Source organism: Colius striatus, chromosome 11 (genome assembly GCF_028858725.1).
Source record: "Colius striatus isolate bColStr4 chromosome 11, bColStr4.1.hap1, whole genome shotgun sequence".
NCBI classification, from domain to species: Eukaryota; Metazoa; Chordata; class Aves; order Coliiformes; family Coliidae; genus Colius; species Colius striatus.
The window spans coordinates 6,849,769-6,867,614 of NC_084769.1; the positions used below are offsets into that span (position 1 = coordinate 6,849,769).

Sequence of the window (17,846 nt, forward strand, 5' to 3'; positions counted from 1 at the left end):
CATGTGTTTAATTTAAAATTAAAAATCATTTATCCCTTAAGGATGTTCTTCTGATTCAGTTTTCCCCTGACCCTTTGATGGAAGCAGCTGCATATACAGAAAGGAGCTTACTGTAGTATTTTTTCCACCAGTTTTTAAATGAAATTCTCCTCAGAAGCAAAAGCAATGGCAGAGGAGCACTCTGCTGTGTCTGGTTTTACATACATTTTTTCTTGTGTTTTTTACCTCTCCTAAACCAGAAAGCAACAGGACATACATGTGCAGCTTCTTGCTGGGGTTTGTTGTTGTGTTTTCATTGGGTTTTTTTGATTCTGGCATTTCTGTGGCTCCCAAAGATATGTCAGCCCTGACGGTCTTGATGTGGCAAATATTCAGCAGCCACCTCCTTCACACACACCATTTAGAAGAGGTCACTGACAGCACAAGAGAGCTATGAAAATAATTGTAACTTTAATTTGTTTCCCATTAGAAATGCACGAGGTGATGTGTCCTAATGAGAGATTTTCTTTCTTTCCCCCGTTGGCATGTCACCGGAGCAGCTTACAGATATACTGAGGTCTTCTAATGCAGGAATCTGTACAGAGCACTGTGTAAAGGTGGTAATAGATTTTGTTCCATTTAACAGCAGAGAAATATCTCTAAACACTCTAAAATACATTGGAATTAATATTTGATCACTGGGAGAGGTGTTTGTTTCAAATAATTCACACTAAAATGATTATAAACAGCTCTTAACACCCGATACATTCTCTTCTAAATCACTTCAAATCTTTAATAATCTATATTATATCATAAATGTATATGCTAAAATGAAACATAATTTCTTGCAGCTAAAGCATTACCTAAGGTAAACCATTTCAACACTGAATCAAATCATTTCAATGTTAGAAATCACACCTGGCTCACTGAATGAACCGAGTAGTCAGACTATTAAAGTCATTCAAGTGACTGTATTGTGTTCCCCTACGCAATGTGCCTTGTAGAGAACAGAACACCTCTTAAGACTGTAAAATCATTTAGCAAAGCAAATGCCATCAACTACCGAAGTGGAGACGACCCTACATGGAAAAGAGACCCAGGACATGAGGCACCTTTCTGCTGAGCATTCTATACTATATATTGAACAGATATACCTGATGTGAGCCCCTTGAAAAGGAAATAAATCCCACCAAAACCTGTCAGAGTTTATTTTTACATCTTCCACATGTTCCTCACTGCCAGACTAATGAAAGACTGTGACCAAGAGGTTTGTGTGTTCAACTAAAAATACCAGAAAGCCTTATGTGACAGCAGCAGCTGATTCCTAACAAAGGCTTTGGATCAGGACTCATCACTGAAATCCAGCTCTCCAGGACAGTCATTACCACTGCTGTACCTTGACCATCTTCAATTGCTTCACTCTTGCAGTTACAGTGTGGACCTGGTCTACAAATTGGTCTGCAGATGCAACATCATAAAGTGAAAACACAATGAGAGGAGAGCAGTGTCATCGAATGGAGTCTGCTGCCGAGGCAAGGGCAAGCAACCATCACACAAGCAGAAAATGCAAGGCTACTTTCACATTAACTGAGGGTCTGAGATCTTAAAAGTCCCAGCAAGCTCAAGAAACCCCACTGAGCAGCGACCCAAATGGCTGGTTGTTCTGAGCTTCCACTCTTGCCAGTTCCACTGAGAAGTTGTAATTTGCTAATTTGGTCTGTAGAGACTTTTAAAATGAAGACAATGAAACCACATACAGTTCTTGTTTATTTCTTAGGAAATGGTCAGGTTTCTGCAGTTACATCTGATTATACAACATCCACATGATAAAGCACAATTAGCTGCTTAGTGACTTACAGTCATATGTTAGTGCAGAATTAATCAGGTATTAAAGCTCATAACAATACATACTGACTTCTTAATGGGCTCACAAAATTATGTCTTACTACTGAAGTAAACTAAGTACGAATAACATATTTCAACTGTTAAGTTTGTATCTGACTATTTGCTTTGAATCAAGAAGAGGTTAACTCACGACTCAACCACTATTGCACTCAAGTTGTTATTAAAAAGCACCTTCCCATCTCTTATTTCACTGCACTCAGGCTTTCTTAACTCTTCAATGAACTGACGCTTTAGTTCAGGAGGAGCAGTGTTACAAAAGTCATAAGTCTGTGTCAGGAAATCCAGCAACAACTCCCCTTCCTTGTTCCCTTTGACAAAGCAGCTCGTTATGTCCATGTAGGATTGGAGCTCATGGAGCTGGTACTTCAGCCCAGCTGAATCCAGTATCCTTGTGATGTCAGCAGAGGTAATAAAAGTGGAGAAATTCTGTAAAGGGACGGAAGAGGCGTATTTCTTCCACAGCACTTCCCAGCTACTAGTTCCTGTGAGACAAACCACCAGAGAAATCCTCAGAAATAAGGAAAAGTGCTATTTGAACAAATCATCTGGTGTTTTTAGCAGCTGTCCTCATTGCAAGTATGATCTCTCCAGAGTTGAGACATGTCCCAGGACATGATGGAGATGACTGCCTCCTTGCTTCTGTGCCTCAGGGTTGGGGGTTGCAGGAGGGGAGGGACATGTTACCTACCCCAGGTCTCCAGCACCTTCCACTGACCCCCCCTGCTGAGGCCAGAGCAGGTCAGTACATTTAATTCTCCCCCACTTCTACTCCCAATGTGCTGCACCCCTCTGCTTCATGCACAGGGACATCCTTCTATAGTCTACATGCTGAACATGAGCCATTCAGTGCCATCTTCTTGATTTAAACTCTTCCCTAGATTTCAGCTGCTTGTTTGGAAAACTGAGTCATCTCCTATTCCTTCACCTAATTTCTTTGTGGATGAGCTGCATGTGAGCTTCATTGAAACACTTATTACCAGTAAATTGTCTCTTTGCTTTGTGAAACACATGGGGTGCAAAGGCCTGATCACATTGCCCATGCAGCTGAATGTGTGATGGAGAAAAGCTTGAGATGGGCAGAGCCTAGGAGGAAGCTGCACCATCCTTCCAGCCTTTGCTCACATTCTGTTGGGCTGTCCCTCACCCCAAGCAGACCTGTGCACTGTTTGGATGTGCAAAGGTGAAGAGGCTCCTGTAACACTGCAATCATCTCCAGAAACTGAGCTCACACCAAGGCTATACTTGTGCATGCACTTCTTCTCAAGGGATGGTTTTACAAAGACAACCAGCTGGGTAAGCTGAAAACTCCCCAGGTATGTCTTCACATCTTTATTTTCCCTGAGCTTGGATCTATGATTCAGCATTTCTGCTATAAATCATTTGTAAAAGGATCACCTAGAGTGACTGGACAGGGTGAAAATAACTTTTGAGCCTAATGAGCAGCTCTTGAGAGTCACAACTACAAATCTCCATAACTACTGAAACCAGTTGCTCGGTGGTTTTGCAAATGCTTTATCTGCAGGCAGTTATTTATGGTCAAATAAACAGTTTGGTGTTTAGAGGAGGGGCTGCAATATTTTCTTTCACCTGGTGGAAATGGAAAGCAGAGCACTAATTGCAGAAAATGTGCTAGTGTCAGTGTTGTGTGACTCAGTGCCATCTCTGAGCTGAGCAATTATACCCTACCTGAACGCAGCATTATTATAATAGCTCTCCAAAGGCTCAGCATATGGCACTACTTTTGTTTTCAAGGGGATGTAAACAGATTTTTTTAAATGTGTTAAAAATAACACCACATAGCTCTTGCAACTGGCCTGTTCTCCCGGCAGGGATGGAGCAGAAGGAATTGCAACCTTCACCAACTGACCAAGCCCTCTCCTATCAATCCTATTCCCAGGCTGGTTTTTAATTAAGACATCTTAATGTGTTTGTGTTGGAAATGATATTACCTTCATTTCCTGAAATGAGCTTTGTTCTGCTTATCTTTCAGTACCTGTTTTTTGCTTCAGTGCTCATTTTCATAGCACTTTTCCCTTCCCTGCTCTATACTTGTCTTTCCCCCAAGGTTTTCCCCTTCCTTTCCTCTCTGCTGTTCTCCTCCCTCCCATTTTCTTTCTGGCTCCAGCAATTTCTGCTCCATCCTGCTTAATCAGAAAACACAGAGTTGCCTGGCCCAGAAAGGATGTCAAATACTTTTTAGGAAATCACATTTTTAATCATATTAATTTTGAATAGACAATTGTTTCTCCCTGTGTTCACATTTCATGAATATCCAAAGGGACGGGTTAAGCAACTGGAAAAGGGTTTCAATTAACTATACACAGGTAATGAGCGGTAGTCTGATATTTTAATCTATTCTTGTTCAGCCAAAGAACAAGAGCAATAACCCAGATGATTTAAAAGACAGATTTCTTATAGTGAACTATAAGAAACATTTTAAACCAAAATAATTTTGGAGAAAAAGAATTCAAATAAGTTCAGGTCAGAGAAGTGTCACTTTGCTGTGGACACTTGATGAACGCAAAGAAGCAACTTCATCAAACACATGGCCATTTGCAGAGATAGCCAAATTCAATAAACAATTAACCTGAAACCTCTGAACAAGGAACACAATATATCTTACAAAACTATTAGATGTGTCTTTGCACAGCTAAAATTTCCATAGCTTGTGAAGCCAATTAAAGGCTTTCTGGAGTCAATTAGACGCCCACCATTGCAGTATCTTTAGCATACCTCGCCCACAGAATTAAAAGGTCATTGTATACTCTGCTCAGGCATTTTCCTACTGGATCAACTGCAGAGCATGTCCTTGAGATCTGAAACAGCCCAAGAACACTGCTTTCCACCCAAATTGATGATATTAAGGAAATGAGCAGTTTGAGAAGAAAACGAACGTATGTGCTCTAACACCTGCTGTATGGCACAGCCGAGCCCTGTCATAGCTATTTGCTTAATGCCCCAAGTCTCTGGGAGCAGGATGCAGCAGTGCCTGGCCTGAAGAGCCTTTACAGAAAAGAGCAGAGGCTGAAGGAGCTCTGGTGACTGAGAGCTGTGGGATGAAGAGTCTCACCTGCTGCGGGGCTCTCTGCCGCCATCCATCACTGGCCAGGCTGCAGGATGGAGGGCAGAGGGCAAGAGGAAGACATTCTGTGCCTATGGCACAAGTTTGCTGGCTCACAAAGCCTTTGGCTTTACAGCCTGCAGCACAGAACTGCACAGATCTCAGTGGATGTAAATGAGTGGACACTATTTATTACTCATACAGTTCACCTCTACTGGTGATGAAAGACGTAAATAAAAATGTGCAGTGGTTTCTATCTGGGTTGGTTTCTATCTGGCTTGTGTTGAACCTGCAGGAACCCCAGAGATCCTTATGGCTCTTTCACAACTGAGCAGTGCTGGTAGAGCAGCTCTCACCTGACAGCACGATGATGAGGAGCTTCCCCCCTGCTTCCAAGAGGCTGTGGAGATAGCGGATAGTTGCTGGGATATCTTTCACGTAATACAGCATCTGGAGAGAGCAAAGATACTTACAGAGATATGGTAAGGACCTCATGAATATTATAGCTGGAACTGCTAGGTAAAAAAAAACCCAAATGAGGCAAATCGTGACAGAAGAGCAGCAGCACAACATGTTAGCTCAGCACTGGGCAGTGGGTTCACACTGCAAGGTCAGGGCTGGCACTGCTTTGCCTGTGCTTTGTCTCTCCCAGGACCAAGTTCATGTTCAGTCTTTCACCTGAGATAAGAGATTTGCCTTCCTTAGCAGTGAAGATGGCTTGCAATGGCTTCAGCAACGTTGGAAATAAAAAGGTAGTTTCATGGAAGGGACAAGGAGCTTTGAAAACACTAGTTAAAGTGTGGTTTTAGCTGACTGCCACCCACAGCATGGCTAATAGGACTACTGTGCTCAAAGTTGCTTTGCTGTAACTCATCTTTCATTTTCGCAGTTCACTTATGCTTAAGTACTTTAAATTACAGGGAAATAAACTCACCTTTCTTCTCCTTAGAGTGGATAATGAGGTCATATACTTCATGCATACTTTTAACAGCCAAGTCTTTGACAACATTTACTTTGCAGAGACTTTTACCTGGATTGTGTGAATGAAGGCCCATTTTTTAGACTTCTTTTCTGCATTCATTCGACTTTCATATTCATAAGCTGTCTCCTCATGCCAGGTAAACTTTATATTCTTGAGGTTTGATGTCTCAGCCACACGCTCTGAAATACGGGAGAAGGCAGGACAGAGTTATCTCAATTGCAAATGTGGTACCAATTTCCATTCAGAGCTTTAATACCTCCGAAAGGCGTATTTAGGTAGAGAGTTTCAGTACCAGTTTAACACAGCAGTGGAATATTTAAAACATTGAGCCTGTGTGTGAGAAGGAAGCTGTAAAGCTCTTTGTAGGATGAAGTCTTAAGAGTGTCTGATGCTTTTCCCTTTGCACCCTCATTTGGACTTCTCCAGTCTTTACCTGATAAAAGAGAAAGAAACTCTTCCCCATGACTGGCTCAAGCTGAAAAGATGTTGGCTGGGATGAGCAGTTTTGAGGCTATGTGGCACATTTCATGCCTAACAGAAGAGCTGATGGTCCCTTAAGTGCCATGCAAGACCAACATGGCTGAGCAGAAGCCAGATCATGGCAAAGGGTTATCCAGAGATTGATCCATCCTGGAGCCCCTTTATTTATTTGTTCAAAGGGTTTGTATTTTGGAGAGAAGCAATTAAAAGCTCAAAAAGGGCAGAGGATACATATGGCTTGTTTTGGGAATGTGTCACAGGGATGGTGGGAGTCTGAAGGAGCTCTATGAGTGAAGACTCATCTCTTGACATCTGGCTTCTGCTGTGTTCAAATAAGTAAGTTATGCCAAGGGCCTGGCTTGTCACTGCATTTCTTTGCTTTTTATGGGAGCAAAACTGAGAGAGAGTTTCATAATTTAGGGGATGCTGGAATACTAATGTCCATCTGCTGGCATATGGAGCTCATCTCAGTGCTCCTTTGCCTGGATTGCTGCAGGACAAAGGCAGCCCTGATGCGATTCCTGTGCTTCGCTGGAGTTCACATAAATTTCAAACTTACATGGCCCAAAGGCAGCCTGAGCCTTAGCTACAGAACACATGTTCAAAACAACATGATTTGCTAAGACTAGCACATCTACACCCCTAGTCACAGCGTTTCTCCTTTTAGGCTCTGATTATGACATATCCCTGATGGACAGGAGAGAAATGCACCATCAGTGTTTATCTCCTCTCTGTTACGGCTGGAATTGGGCCACCCCTTTTGGATGTCACTGCTGTTGCTCTGCTCGCTTCCAGTTCTGAGTCACTGGCCCTGGCACTTGCAGTTCAGATTTAATTTGCTGTTTTAAAGTCAGTCTTCATTCAGCAGCAGTTCATATCACCATCCCAAATAATCTGGTGCAATCTGGTTCAATTCAATTGCTAGACAGCCTGCGAGGAGGCACAAGGAAGAAAACTGAATTGCTTGCCAGGGTTGGCTTTTAAAGTCAAAATTTCAGAAAGGGCAAACTCCTTCTGATCATGGGAAACTTCTGCTCCAAGATTCATCTGAAGTCATTCTAATCATAACCTAAAATGTGTCACCCTTACCATTTTGAAAAGTTCTCCTTAATTTTCTGCCAAGTTCGACCCAAATTGTCAGGGTCAGAAGCTGCTCGTATGCCCTTGATGGGTGCCATCAAAACTGAGCTTGTGCTGTGCAGGCTATAACAACACAGCTCAATTATGGGCCTACTGACATTCCAAGGGACTTCACCTGCACATGGACCAGGAATGAAGGAAAGCTACAGCCTGGTCATGGGGCTTTGAGGAGAGCCTCTGTCGTACGATGCGCCCTAAAAGAAACCTCGGTTTGTCATCAGAGCGTTGTCCCAGTATGAAGTTTCTCTATTAACTTGGCTTCTTCCCAAGGAGAAAGTATCTGGCTAGGCAGAAAGCAAAACTACTGAATCCTCAGAGGCACAGATAATGTTTTCAGTTCTCCCTGGAAAAATCTTAGGGCTCAGAAACTTAATTAATGATACCTACTGGGGACATGATTAATTACTAAATAAGAAATTCAGATTAATATTTCATTTGTAATTTAGCATAAAACTTAAAATAAGGACAACATCTTATATTTTCTTTAACTTTCTTCTGGAAAGAAACTCACTGAAGTAGTATAGGACTGCCAGTTAATTGGTGGTAGGTGCTGGGACCAGTAGGAAGATTGAGCTCAAAGCTAGTCCCATGTGGCATATGGTCCATGGCCCAGACAGGACAGAAGTGCTATGTGCAAGATGGTCAGTGGCCATCACTGTCTCAGCCTGAAGCAATGTAAAAGCTCGTGGGATTTAACATGAGCCATCTTTTCAAAGATCATGTCCACATAAGACAGAAACAGGTATAAAATAATGTGTTTCCTGAGAGCCTTTGGTACTTGTGACAATGAACTCCCCCACTGCAGGAAGAAAGGAATTGTTCACTTTTTTTTCCCCCCTTTGACTTCCACAAGTTGCTTCATACTGGGAATGCTTTGTTTTTAAGGACTTAAACAAGAGTAAGAGTTGGAGATTTACAGTCTCGTTTTACAGTCTGGTGTTTACTACAGTTTGGAGCATTTCCAGCAGCACAGGCTGCCGACAAGGTTCATTCATTACTGCCACAGCCATTCAGCAGCCACTCCCTGGGAAGGTGTGCTCTGCTTTGAACTGCTTACAGCCTGTACAGCATGGCTGGTGTCACCTCCAAACAGCACCAGAATTACCTGCTAAGGTAAAGCCTGGTAGGTTAATCCAGTGGTAATCAAACTGTAGATTGATATTTAATGCTCACTTTGCAGGGTAGTTTGAGCAAAGCACCTCTTGGAAAATGCTTGTCTTCCCTTCCTGAGTATTCATACAGAATCACAGAATGGTAGGGGTTGGAAGGGACCTCTAAAGATCACCTAGCCCAACCCCCTGCTAAAGCAGGTCCCATCTGGATCAGGTCACCCAGGAACGTGTCCAGGTGGGTTTGAAAACCTCCAGAGAAGGAGCTTCCACACCCTCCCTGGGCAGCCTGGGCGAGGGCTCCCTCACCTTAACAGAAGTTTTTCCTTAAGTGGAACTTTTTGTGCTCCACCTTATGTCCATCACCCCTTGTCCTGTCATTGGACACTGCATAAAAAAAGCGTTGCTCCATCCTCTTGAGATTTGCCTTTTAAATACTTGTAAGTTTTAATGAGATCCTCCCTTAGTCTCCTCTTCTCCAGACTAAACAGCCCCAGTTCTCTCAGCCTTTCCTCATCAGGAAGATGCTCCAGTCCCCTGATCATCTTGGTGGCCCTGCGCTGGGCTCTCTTCAGCAGCTCCCTGTCCCTCTTGAGCTGAGGATCCCAGAACTGGACACAGGACTCCAGATGAGGCCTCACCAGGGCAGAGTCGAGGGGGAGCAGAACCTCCCTTGACCTGCTGGCCACACTCTTCTTGATGCATCCCAGGATGTCATTGGCTTTCTTGTCCACGAGGGCACATTGCTGGCTCATGGTTAGTTTACTTTGAACCAGGACTCCCAGGTCTCTCTCTGCAGAGCTGCTCTCCAGCATGTCACCTCCAGCCTATACTGGTGCATGGGGTTGTTCCTGGGGGAATGTTGCTCAGATCTTTTGTTTAGGGGAAGAAAACAGGTTTAAGCCACAGAGCACAGTCTTTCCTGTCTATCTTGCTTTCCATGCTTTCTAATTCAAAAGACAGTAACTAATTTAGGGCATCAGTATAAGGTTTAGCTATTTCTTGTTTAGAAATTATTTTTAGGATATGCAAGAATTACCATGAGACACTACAAGTTTCCCTTTGATGTTGAGAAAGGATCTTGATTTAGTGCAAGATGAAGGAGAAAAACTTTCTGAAATGGGGGGATTTTACTCTATTCCCATACAAGCATCCACCAGTTCCCACCTTGCTTGGAATTTAGTCTGTCCAGCCCAAACATTTGCCACACGGAGTTTTTTGCAGTGTGAGAGACTGAGATTTTAACAGGAGACTCAACATTGTTGAAAAGCACTGATGGCAAAAAAAAAAGCATGAAATAATGACCTCTTTTAATTTGGAAGATCCAGTTCTAACAAGAAAGCATCTGAAAGTGGGGTCATCCAGCGTTTAACTCTTTTAAATGCATTAAGTGTGCTTAATGTAAATTTCATTTATTTAATGTAAAAATACCTTTGTACTTCAAGATCTGATGAGCACTTGGCTCTACCACATCGTTGTTGATGGTGACCCCTGGATATGTGGCTTGTACTTTTGAAAGGATCAGCAGGTCCATCTCACCTAGGGAAGCAGGTGATGTGAAAGACAAGATGAAAGCAAAGCTCGGGCAAATGACATCACCACCATTATCCCATCCCTGGTTTTGAAGACTGATGCCTCCCACTCGTGTACAGAAAATGTACCACGCAGGTGCATGTAACTGCTTTGCATTCTTAGCAGGTTGCCACTGAAGGTTTAGCTCTAGGATTTGAGAAATATTTCAGTATCAGTCCCAATTATCTTCTCTCTGAATATCACTGTCAGTGCCAAGGGAAAACCAGACACAGTCACACACGAGGCTTGACCTCATGGTTAGACATGGTCTAATCTCTCAGGGAAGATCCTAAATTACTCTGATGGTACCAGTTGTGATGGTCCCAAGGCAAGGCATAACCTGGCAGGATCTCTTAGGAGTCAGTAAGAGCACTTTTAGCCAAGTGCCTCATTGGTTACCAGGTCACATGGGTGAAGGAGAAAAGAAGATATGTTTTCACTGGAATCAGAAACAATATTCATGCCTGTTTGTCTTTAGTGTCCTGTGACTTTTTCCATAAGTATGATGAATAGTGCACATACCATTTGTGTTTATCTAACCTCTGTTTACAGAATATCCCAGAGCTGACTCTACAGTTTTTGTGATGAATAGTTCTCTCTGGACACTGTTCAGACCAGCTGCAATTATTTTACTGGTGGAAGTAGCAATAGATCCAACATTTTGCAAGTTAAAAGGATCTGCCATAGCTCTTGGCCACCTCTGCCCATTTGCAATATAGGAAGCTCGAAGAGATGATGCTCCTGACTGAGCAGCAATCTCACGCTGGCTTGCTTAGCTTTCTCAGGGCACACTTCTGCTTACTGTGCTTGAAGAAACTCTGGGTGGAAAAAATAATAGAATAGATTTAAGGTAGTAATAGTGAAGCAGAGGGTAACTCTGGTGAATAACAGATCCAAAGGTTGTGTTACAGATAAATACTGAGCTTTGTCCTGGAACTTGCATTTGCACACAAATCCCTGTTATAAAATGCCCTGCAAATGAGCAAAATTATGTACTGCAAGGACCAAAAAAATGATGGGAAGAAAACCCAGCAAACCCTGATGGCCAGGCAAGCCCTTGCTGAGGGCCTGTAGCCCCATTGCATGGCCTTTGCCTTCCCTTGTGATTGTCAATGCCCATGGGCTCCCACTGCTTCAGCATTAGCTCCATTATACAAGACTTGAAGCACAAAAGGAAAATATTGGGGATTAAATTCAACCCAGCACACCAGATCTTCTCCTGGGTGCTTCCTTTTCACTACAAAGGGCTTACTTGCTCTCACCCCAGCACACATCACCACAGATCAAACCCAGGCACCTCAGCCCAGGTCTCACCTGCTCATTGGTGCCCTGAGAATTTACCATTAAAAGCAAGGAAGTCTTCCATGTTTTCAGGCTTACATGTCGTTCCTAAACCAACTAATAACACCAAAATTTAAGTGGCATCTGTGCAAGCACATTCTCTGAGGGAGGGAGATTGGCTTTGTGAAGCAGCAGAAGTAGCTGCAGCTTTGCTATCACTGCAAACCCTGACTTCTGTCGAAAAATCAGAGCAAAGCCAGTTGTCTGCAGGCTGCTGGTAAAAATTTTGAACACAGAATTTGTAATGAACTACTGTAATATTTTGATTTTTGGCTGCTTCATCAACTTTCTGTACAATGAAATAGCCTCTGTAAAGGCTGGGCAGGTCCTGGTAAAAACCCAACCCCGTGCTTTGCATTTCCTTGTGTGGATAGGTTAACTATTCCCTTCAACTCTGCTGTGGCCAAACCACCCTTGTATTGTGTTTTAACCAAAAAAACCCACCCCTTTGATTCATAATTTAATCCACAGCCCTAATCGACTTCAGTTAGCTCTTTTATATGCAAACAAGTGTCCTGAGGCGTTTTACAGTCAAATCTGTGGCAGCTTGCATTATCAACAATTTGGCAATTAGGCCATCCGAATTATTTCAACTCTCCAACACAATTACCTTTTAAAGGCTACCACTATGTTCACCATTAAGTTTCTAATTAAACATTTTACGTAACAGGATAGTTTATAGCACAGTTGCTACTTTATAGCAGCCTTGATGACTTTTATGGTTTTTAAAGGTACAGAGTGCCGCGCGCTGGAGTGTGAATTTAATAAGGCAGAGGCTGGACTGGGTGGGTGTAATGGGATATGGTGCTACATTAAATGGTTTCCCTGCCTCTTGAGGTGGAAAAGTGGAAAGGAAAGGTTTTCTTTCCATGTTCCCTCCCTGCAAAGTATGGGGCAGATAGGGCCAAGGCAGCAGCTCCATCACTGCCCTCCAATACCAGCCAGAGTTAGCTGGGGGGATTTGGGAACCGGCTCTCTAAGGACTGGTGGTGGGAACAACCCAGCAAGCAGCAAGGTTTCGCTGATTTGGGGATTTTTACATCACAAAATGAGCTTTGCCTGCAGGTTATTGATTGAAAGTCCATCCTGCTAAAGTGGAATGTCCCTGCTTAGGAAGCAAAGTACCCCACTAAGTATAGTATTCCTGTTAAAACATTTTCTTGACAGAGGAATGGCTTCTGTCTGTTTTATAATGATTGTCCACCATTTACAACTATTTTTACTTATTAGAAGAGATTGGCAAAGCTGAGATTAGACTTTGAGATGGTGTAACTAAAGCATTTAAAGTAAATTAGCTCTTCATATAAACTTTAAGTTTGGTGATTTGATGGGCAGAGCAGAATTAGAAAAGATAGATTTAATTATAGAGGGACTTAAGAAAGAGTTTCATGAGAAGAAGCCACTTGATGTTATTGGTATTGTTTTTCCACCCAGTGAACTTCAGATAAGAGACATTTCTTCTAATTTCTTCTGGAGCTATGGTCAGCTCCTGTGTTTTGAGAGACAGTAGCTCCAGGAGGAGTTTGTGCATTGACTCTGGTCAGCGAGTACAAGGCAGGAGGCAGATGTGGAATTGCCACCTCAGTAAATAGTTACAGAGCAGAATAATTGTCATGCAAGTAAAAATGTAACATCCTGAGAAATCTAAGACATTTTGGTGCACTTTTTTTTCATAGAAGCACCACAGGGCAGTTCAAGTCTCCCTTGGGTGATGGTGTACAAGGAGGTTTCTCATGGAGGACATCAGAATGGAGAAGCACAAGCTGTTTTCAGAGAGTGTGACCACATACCAGCTAATGCCATCTGGTCCTAGAGCTAACTTTACAAGAAAAGTCTTATTTCTCACTCTGTTCCCTGCTACAATTTGTAATCCTCTCTTCAAAAGGGAAAAGCATGATAACAGCGATGTTGATGGCACACCTGCTCCACTACCAACACTTAGAATGTTGATTGTAGATTTCCCATTTCCAATACTGAAAAACATAGGTATACATTTTAGCAGAGAGGGTTACATCCATTTTGTGAAGCATCAGCATCACATAAAGACTAAAATCTGCAGAACAAAATCAAATGCAATGTACACATGTACGGACATGCCTGCGAGCTGGCGGGAGGAATCAGACTCACAACTCTGCTCTTTGGACATCCCTGACTGCCAGTTATTTTGGCAATTTGTAGGGGAGTTCTGCTTTTATTCTGAGTGCATAGAAGCAGCAGCAGACATGTGCCTTCTCCATGTCTTTGTTTTAAAGGCCAAAGAACTCACCGGCTCTTGACCATTTTGCAAAAGGAGGAGGTAAAGAGGAGAGTGTAACACCTTTGAGATCTCTTAGCAAGGCTTTAGAAGAGCCATAAAACCTTGGACCCAGAGAAGGGTGTCCCCAGAACTCTGATTTGACCTTAGATGCCTACCGCCCAAGTTAGCTTAGAAGGCAAGGGCTTCAACAAAACACACACCAGCAGGCAAAGCAGGAGTGTTATTTACACATACTGGAGCGAGTCTAAATGTTAACAGAACATATTACTGTTAAAAAAATGTAATGTTAGAACTTAGTATTTGTATTACACTTTTCATATGTTAGGGTTGATTCAGGGTTTAGCTCTATTTGTATGCAAGGAAGCTATTCAGTCTTATCTCCAGGCTCTGCCCCAAAGAGCACTGTACTGGTTTTGCCTGGGCCAGGTTTTTGCAAGGAGCTACAGGGGTGGCTTCTTTAAATAAAGATCTGCCAGAAGCCTCCCCTGTAGCTGATGGGACTGATGCCAGTCAATTCTAAGCTGGACTCACAGCTGACCAAGGCCTGGCCAATTAGTGACTGAGGGAACAACTCTGTTGAATAATGTATTGGAGAAGGGGAACAATTGTGCAGTTGCAGAACTGCAGCAGCAACAGGAAGTTTGAATGTGAAAACATCTCCACAGACACCAAGGTCAGTGAAGAAGGAGGGGGAAGAAGTGCCCAGGCACTGAAGAGAGATTCCCCTGTGACCTGTGGTGCAGCCCATGGTGAGGCAGCTGTGCCCCTGCAGCCCATGGAGGTCCATGGGGGAGCAGAGACCCACTTGCAGCCCATGGAGGAGCCCACACTGGAGCGGGTGGATGCCTGAAGGAGGCTGGTGGGGTGGCCAGTGGGGAGCAGCAATGTCCCCCTCACAGGCAACCCCTGAGGCCCAGCTGAGCTTGTTGCCATGGCCAGGCCAGGCCTGGGCTGTCCCTAAGCTTGCCATGGCCACCTCTGAGTTACCTGTCAATTATGGCTGGCAGCTGCCTCTCCATGAACTCCTCCATGCACTGATGCTCCGTCGAATTTGCCAGGAAGCAGTGGAAAGACTCGTAGTATTTGGCATGGTTGGTGAGCAAGGACCTCATGGGTGATGCCATGCTGGGGACTGGAAGAGCACAAGAGAAGGCAGGTTGCTCCCCACATTTCTTCTTTCAGACCTAGTGAATGAATAACAAACGCTGGAGAGGTGGAAACCAGCACACCCCTGGACTTTGCTTCAAAACCTTGGCCTTGCTACTTTGCAGTTTAAAAAAGTATTATGCAATTTTGCAACAGAAACTGCAAATCAGGTTTGAGCAGCAGAGGGTAATCTATCATCTTTAATCTGCACAGAGGAAATGCCAGCATTTTTTAACTGTGCTGACACAGGGCTCTATTAAAATCCAGTAAAAGGGTCTTCAGACAGTTCTTAAACAAAAGAAAAATTCCCCTCTTTCTTAAAGGCAGGGAGAGGCTCCAAAGACTGGGTCTGGTTTAGAAGAAAGTGCAACACACATCTCCAGAGATGCTGGCAGATATCTCGATCTGGTTTTTTCAAGCTTTTGATGTTCTTAAAGGGAGTGTTGATGGTGGGGTGAAAACAATAAAAACCTCACAAATGCACACTTTCTTTTTCTAGTTCCTCTGAAGATAATGGCATCATTCCCAAGGGCTAAGGAGTTAATTCACCAAAGGCACGTGAGTTACAGGAACGTTGTGCTAAACCCGGCTTACACAGAGTGAGGAGTGCGGGAAGCAGAGTGTGCTACTGGGAAGTGTCAGGCTGGACCTTGAAAAGTGCCCAAAGATGTGTTCATTGCTTCTTACACCACGGTGTAAGTCCATCATGCCTTGTCTAGTCTTGGCAAAGAGAAAGAGGAACTCTTTTCCTCCTTGTGGGTCCTGTACCTAAGGATTACATCTCTCCAGTGTCTCTTACCATCACCTCTGGCTTTCCTGCAGAGGTTACATCCCAGCCAACTCTCACGATTTTTATTGTTTCCTTTGGACCGCCTCCAGCTGAGCCCTGTTGTTCTGCAGCAGCCAAGGCCAAAATCCTCACACTCTCTGATACCCTCTGGCTCCCAGCACAGCTGGGATGGCTTCCCTCACCCCATGGAGAACCTGCACCCCTTGCCTTCACTCACTAGTGTGACCACCGCAATACAAACCATGCTTATTTTCCAGACCACTTCTCTTGTCACTTAGAATTACAGTTCTGTCCTCTGTTACACTCAAATCCCTCTCAGCTTCACTCCAAACAACAACAGTCTCATCTTGTTGTCCGACAAGCGGGTTTGTTCCCTGGTGTGCAACTCGCCAACACCAGCTCCACCCAGGAGAGACATTGCTGACATATTTCAGGTTTGCACAAGCCTGGGTGCTCAGTGGTAACTCCACAAACCAAACACACTATGCCTTCCATGTAGCACACACACAAAAACGTTACTGTCACTTACACGTGTATTGTTATTCTGTTATATGATTGGTCAAAGTTTTACACATGATTGTAATATTACTGTGTCGTTTTAAATGTCCACTGCACACCATCTGAGAGTGTCTGTGGTGATCATTCATGAGTGCTTCCCTCACAAGGAGCAGTTTTATCTAGTCCCATCTAAATTCCTCCCTTGGTCCTCCATCATTATGTTGTACTCGTTGTCAGATGAATATGTAGCCAGGTTGACATTTACCTAGTTCCTGAATGTAGAACATCCTGACTTAGGCTAAAACCAAAATTCTCCTTTATTTGTTATGGTTTGTGTAACACTGCCTCCTCTTAATCATGGGCAGAAACACAAAAGAGTAGAGGGCTCGGGTTTGTACTCATCATTGCCTCTCTTTCTGGCAGTGAGCTGCTGGTGACTGTGCAACCAGTTCTGCACCAACCCAATGGCCACGTTTTCCTCTTTGGCTTATGAGAATGTCATACAACATGATGCCAGCCCTAAAGCCTCTGTATACGAGTGTCTCTTCCTCTGTACATCAGGACTGTTACACCACTGGCAGAGAGATAGGCTTGGCACAATTTCTTCCTGACATCTTCACAGTGCCTAGCAATCACCTTATTCTCTTTCTGGTGCTCACTCCTTTTTGAAGGATGATTTCTAGGGACAGCTATCACATCGAGCATCTGCAGTTTCCTCACTCCTCCTCCCCATCCCCTGTCAACAATAACACAAGCCTCTTGGCTTTGTCCACTTTCCTTTGCTGCTGATGCCAAAGGTAACATCCAAGCAAAATCTGAATAACCCTGGGGAAACCAAGTACAGATTTTGGCAGAGGAAGGAAGCAAACACCTGGACATACATCAGGTGAGAATTACTCACTGCTAACCCACCCTGAGAACAAAGTGGTATATTCCTTGTTTACCCATTCCTCTGCTCTGCCCAACTTCTCTTTAAGTACATAAAGAGGCTTTGCCATTTGCCACTAACATATTTCACTACCTCCAATCTTGAAAAAATATTTTGCAGTTAACAAGAGGAGATTTAGGTAATCAACCTTTTTTTTCTTTGCCTCCTTCTACTTCCTGTGATTTAATTTGCCCATGTCCCCTGCTTGGCAGACTCTAATGAGCAGCTGAGATTCATTTTTGTGTTAGGTGCAGTTCAAGGAATTCATCTCATTTATTTCATTATGCTTTTGGCTGTTTGAATTTGCCCCATTTATTTCATTATGTGTTTTGCTTTTAGGATTCCAGCCAGTTAACTTGAAAAATGAGTAAAGGGGAGGAGGAAAAGGGATTTTTGTTCTGAATCAGGCTGATAGAAACTTTGGGACAATAATGTTCACATCCCCTTCAGTGATAATCCAAATTTATACATGCCTCCCTAAAAAGACTGGGGAGTTTCAGAAAACAGACTCTGTGTAGTTATTTGATCCACCCCTGCTTTGAGCCAGCACTCGCAGAATTAAACCTGCTTTAAGCTCACCTTAAACCCCTCTGTACCTTCCCTACGCAGACAGAAAACAAAGCAAGCTGTAAACTATATGCAGCTATGTTTGGGCTTC

The 17,846-nt window shown here is 43.5% G+C and overlaps 1 protein-coding gene across 1 annotated transcript; it reads right to left on the reverse strand.

The window, feature by feature from the left end:
• Positions 1-2,010: 2,010 nt before the first annotated feature.
• On the reverse strand, positions 2,011-14,950 carry HNMT (histamine N-methyltransferase). Its single transcript, XM_062005036.1, has 6 exons — positions 14,814-14,950; positions 13,490-13,542; positions 10,088-10,195; positions 5,976-6,106; positions 5,302-5,395; positions 2,011-2,366 (listed from the first exon to the last, which is right to left on the reverse strand). The coding sequence occupies exons 1-6, from the start codon at positions 14,948-14,950 to the stop codon at positions 2,011-2,013; spliced, it is 879 nt and encodes a 292-aa protein (XP_061861020.1).
• Positions 14,951-17,846: the final 2,896 nt, after the last annotated feature.

Excerpts from the sequence above, each read along its gene's own strand:
- HNMT (XM_062005036.1), bottom strand. The coding sequence starts at position 14,950 with ATGGCATCACCCATGAGGTCCTTGCTCACCAACCATGCCAAATACTAC. Across the intron at positions 13,543-14,813 it reads CTGCCAGCCATAATTGACAG|TATTGGAAATGGGAAATCTA; the intron begins GTAACTCAGAGG and ends TATGTTTTTCAG. Across the intron at positions 5,396-5,975 it reads CCTTCATTCACACAATCCAG|ATGCTGTATTACGTGAAAGA; the intron begins GTAAAAGTCTCT and ends TGCTCTCTCCAG.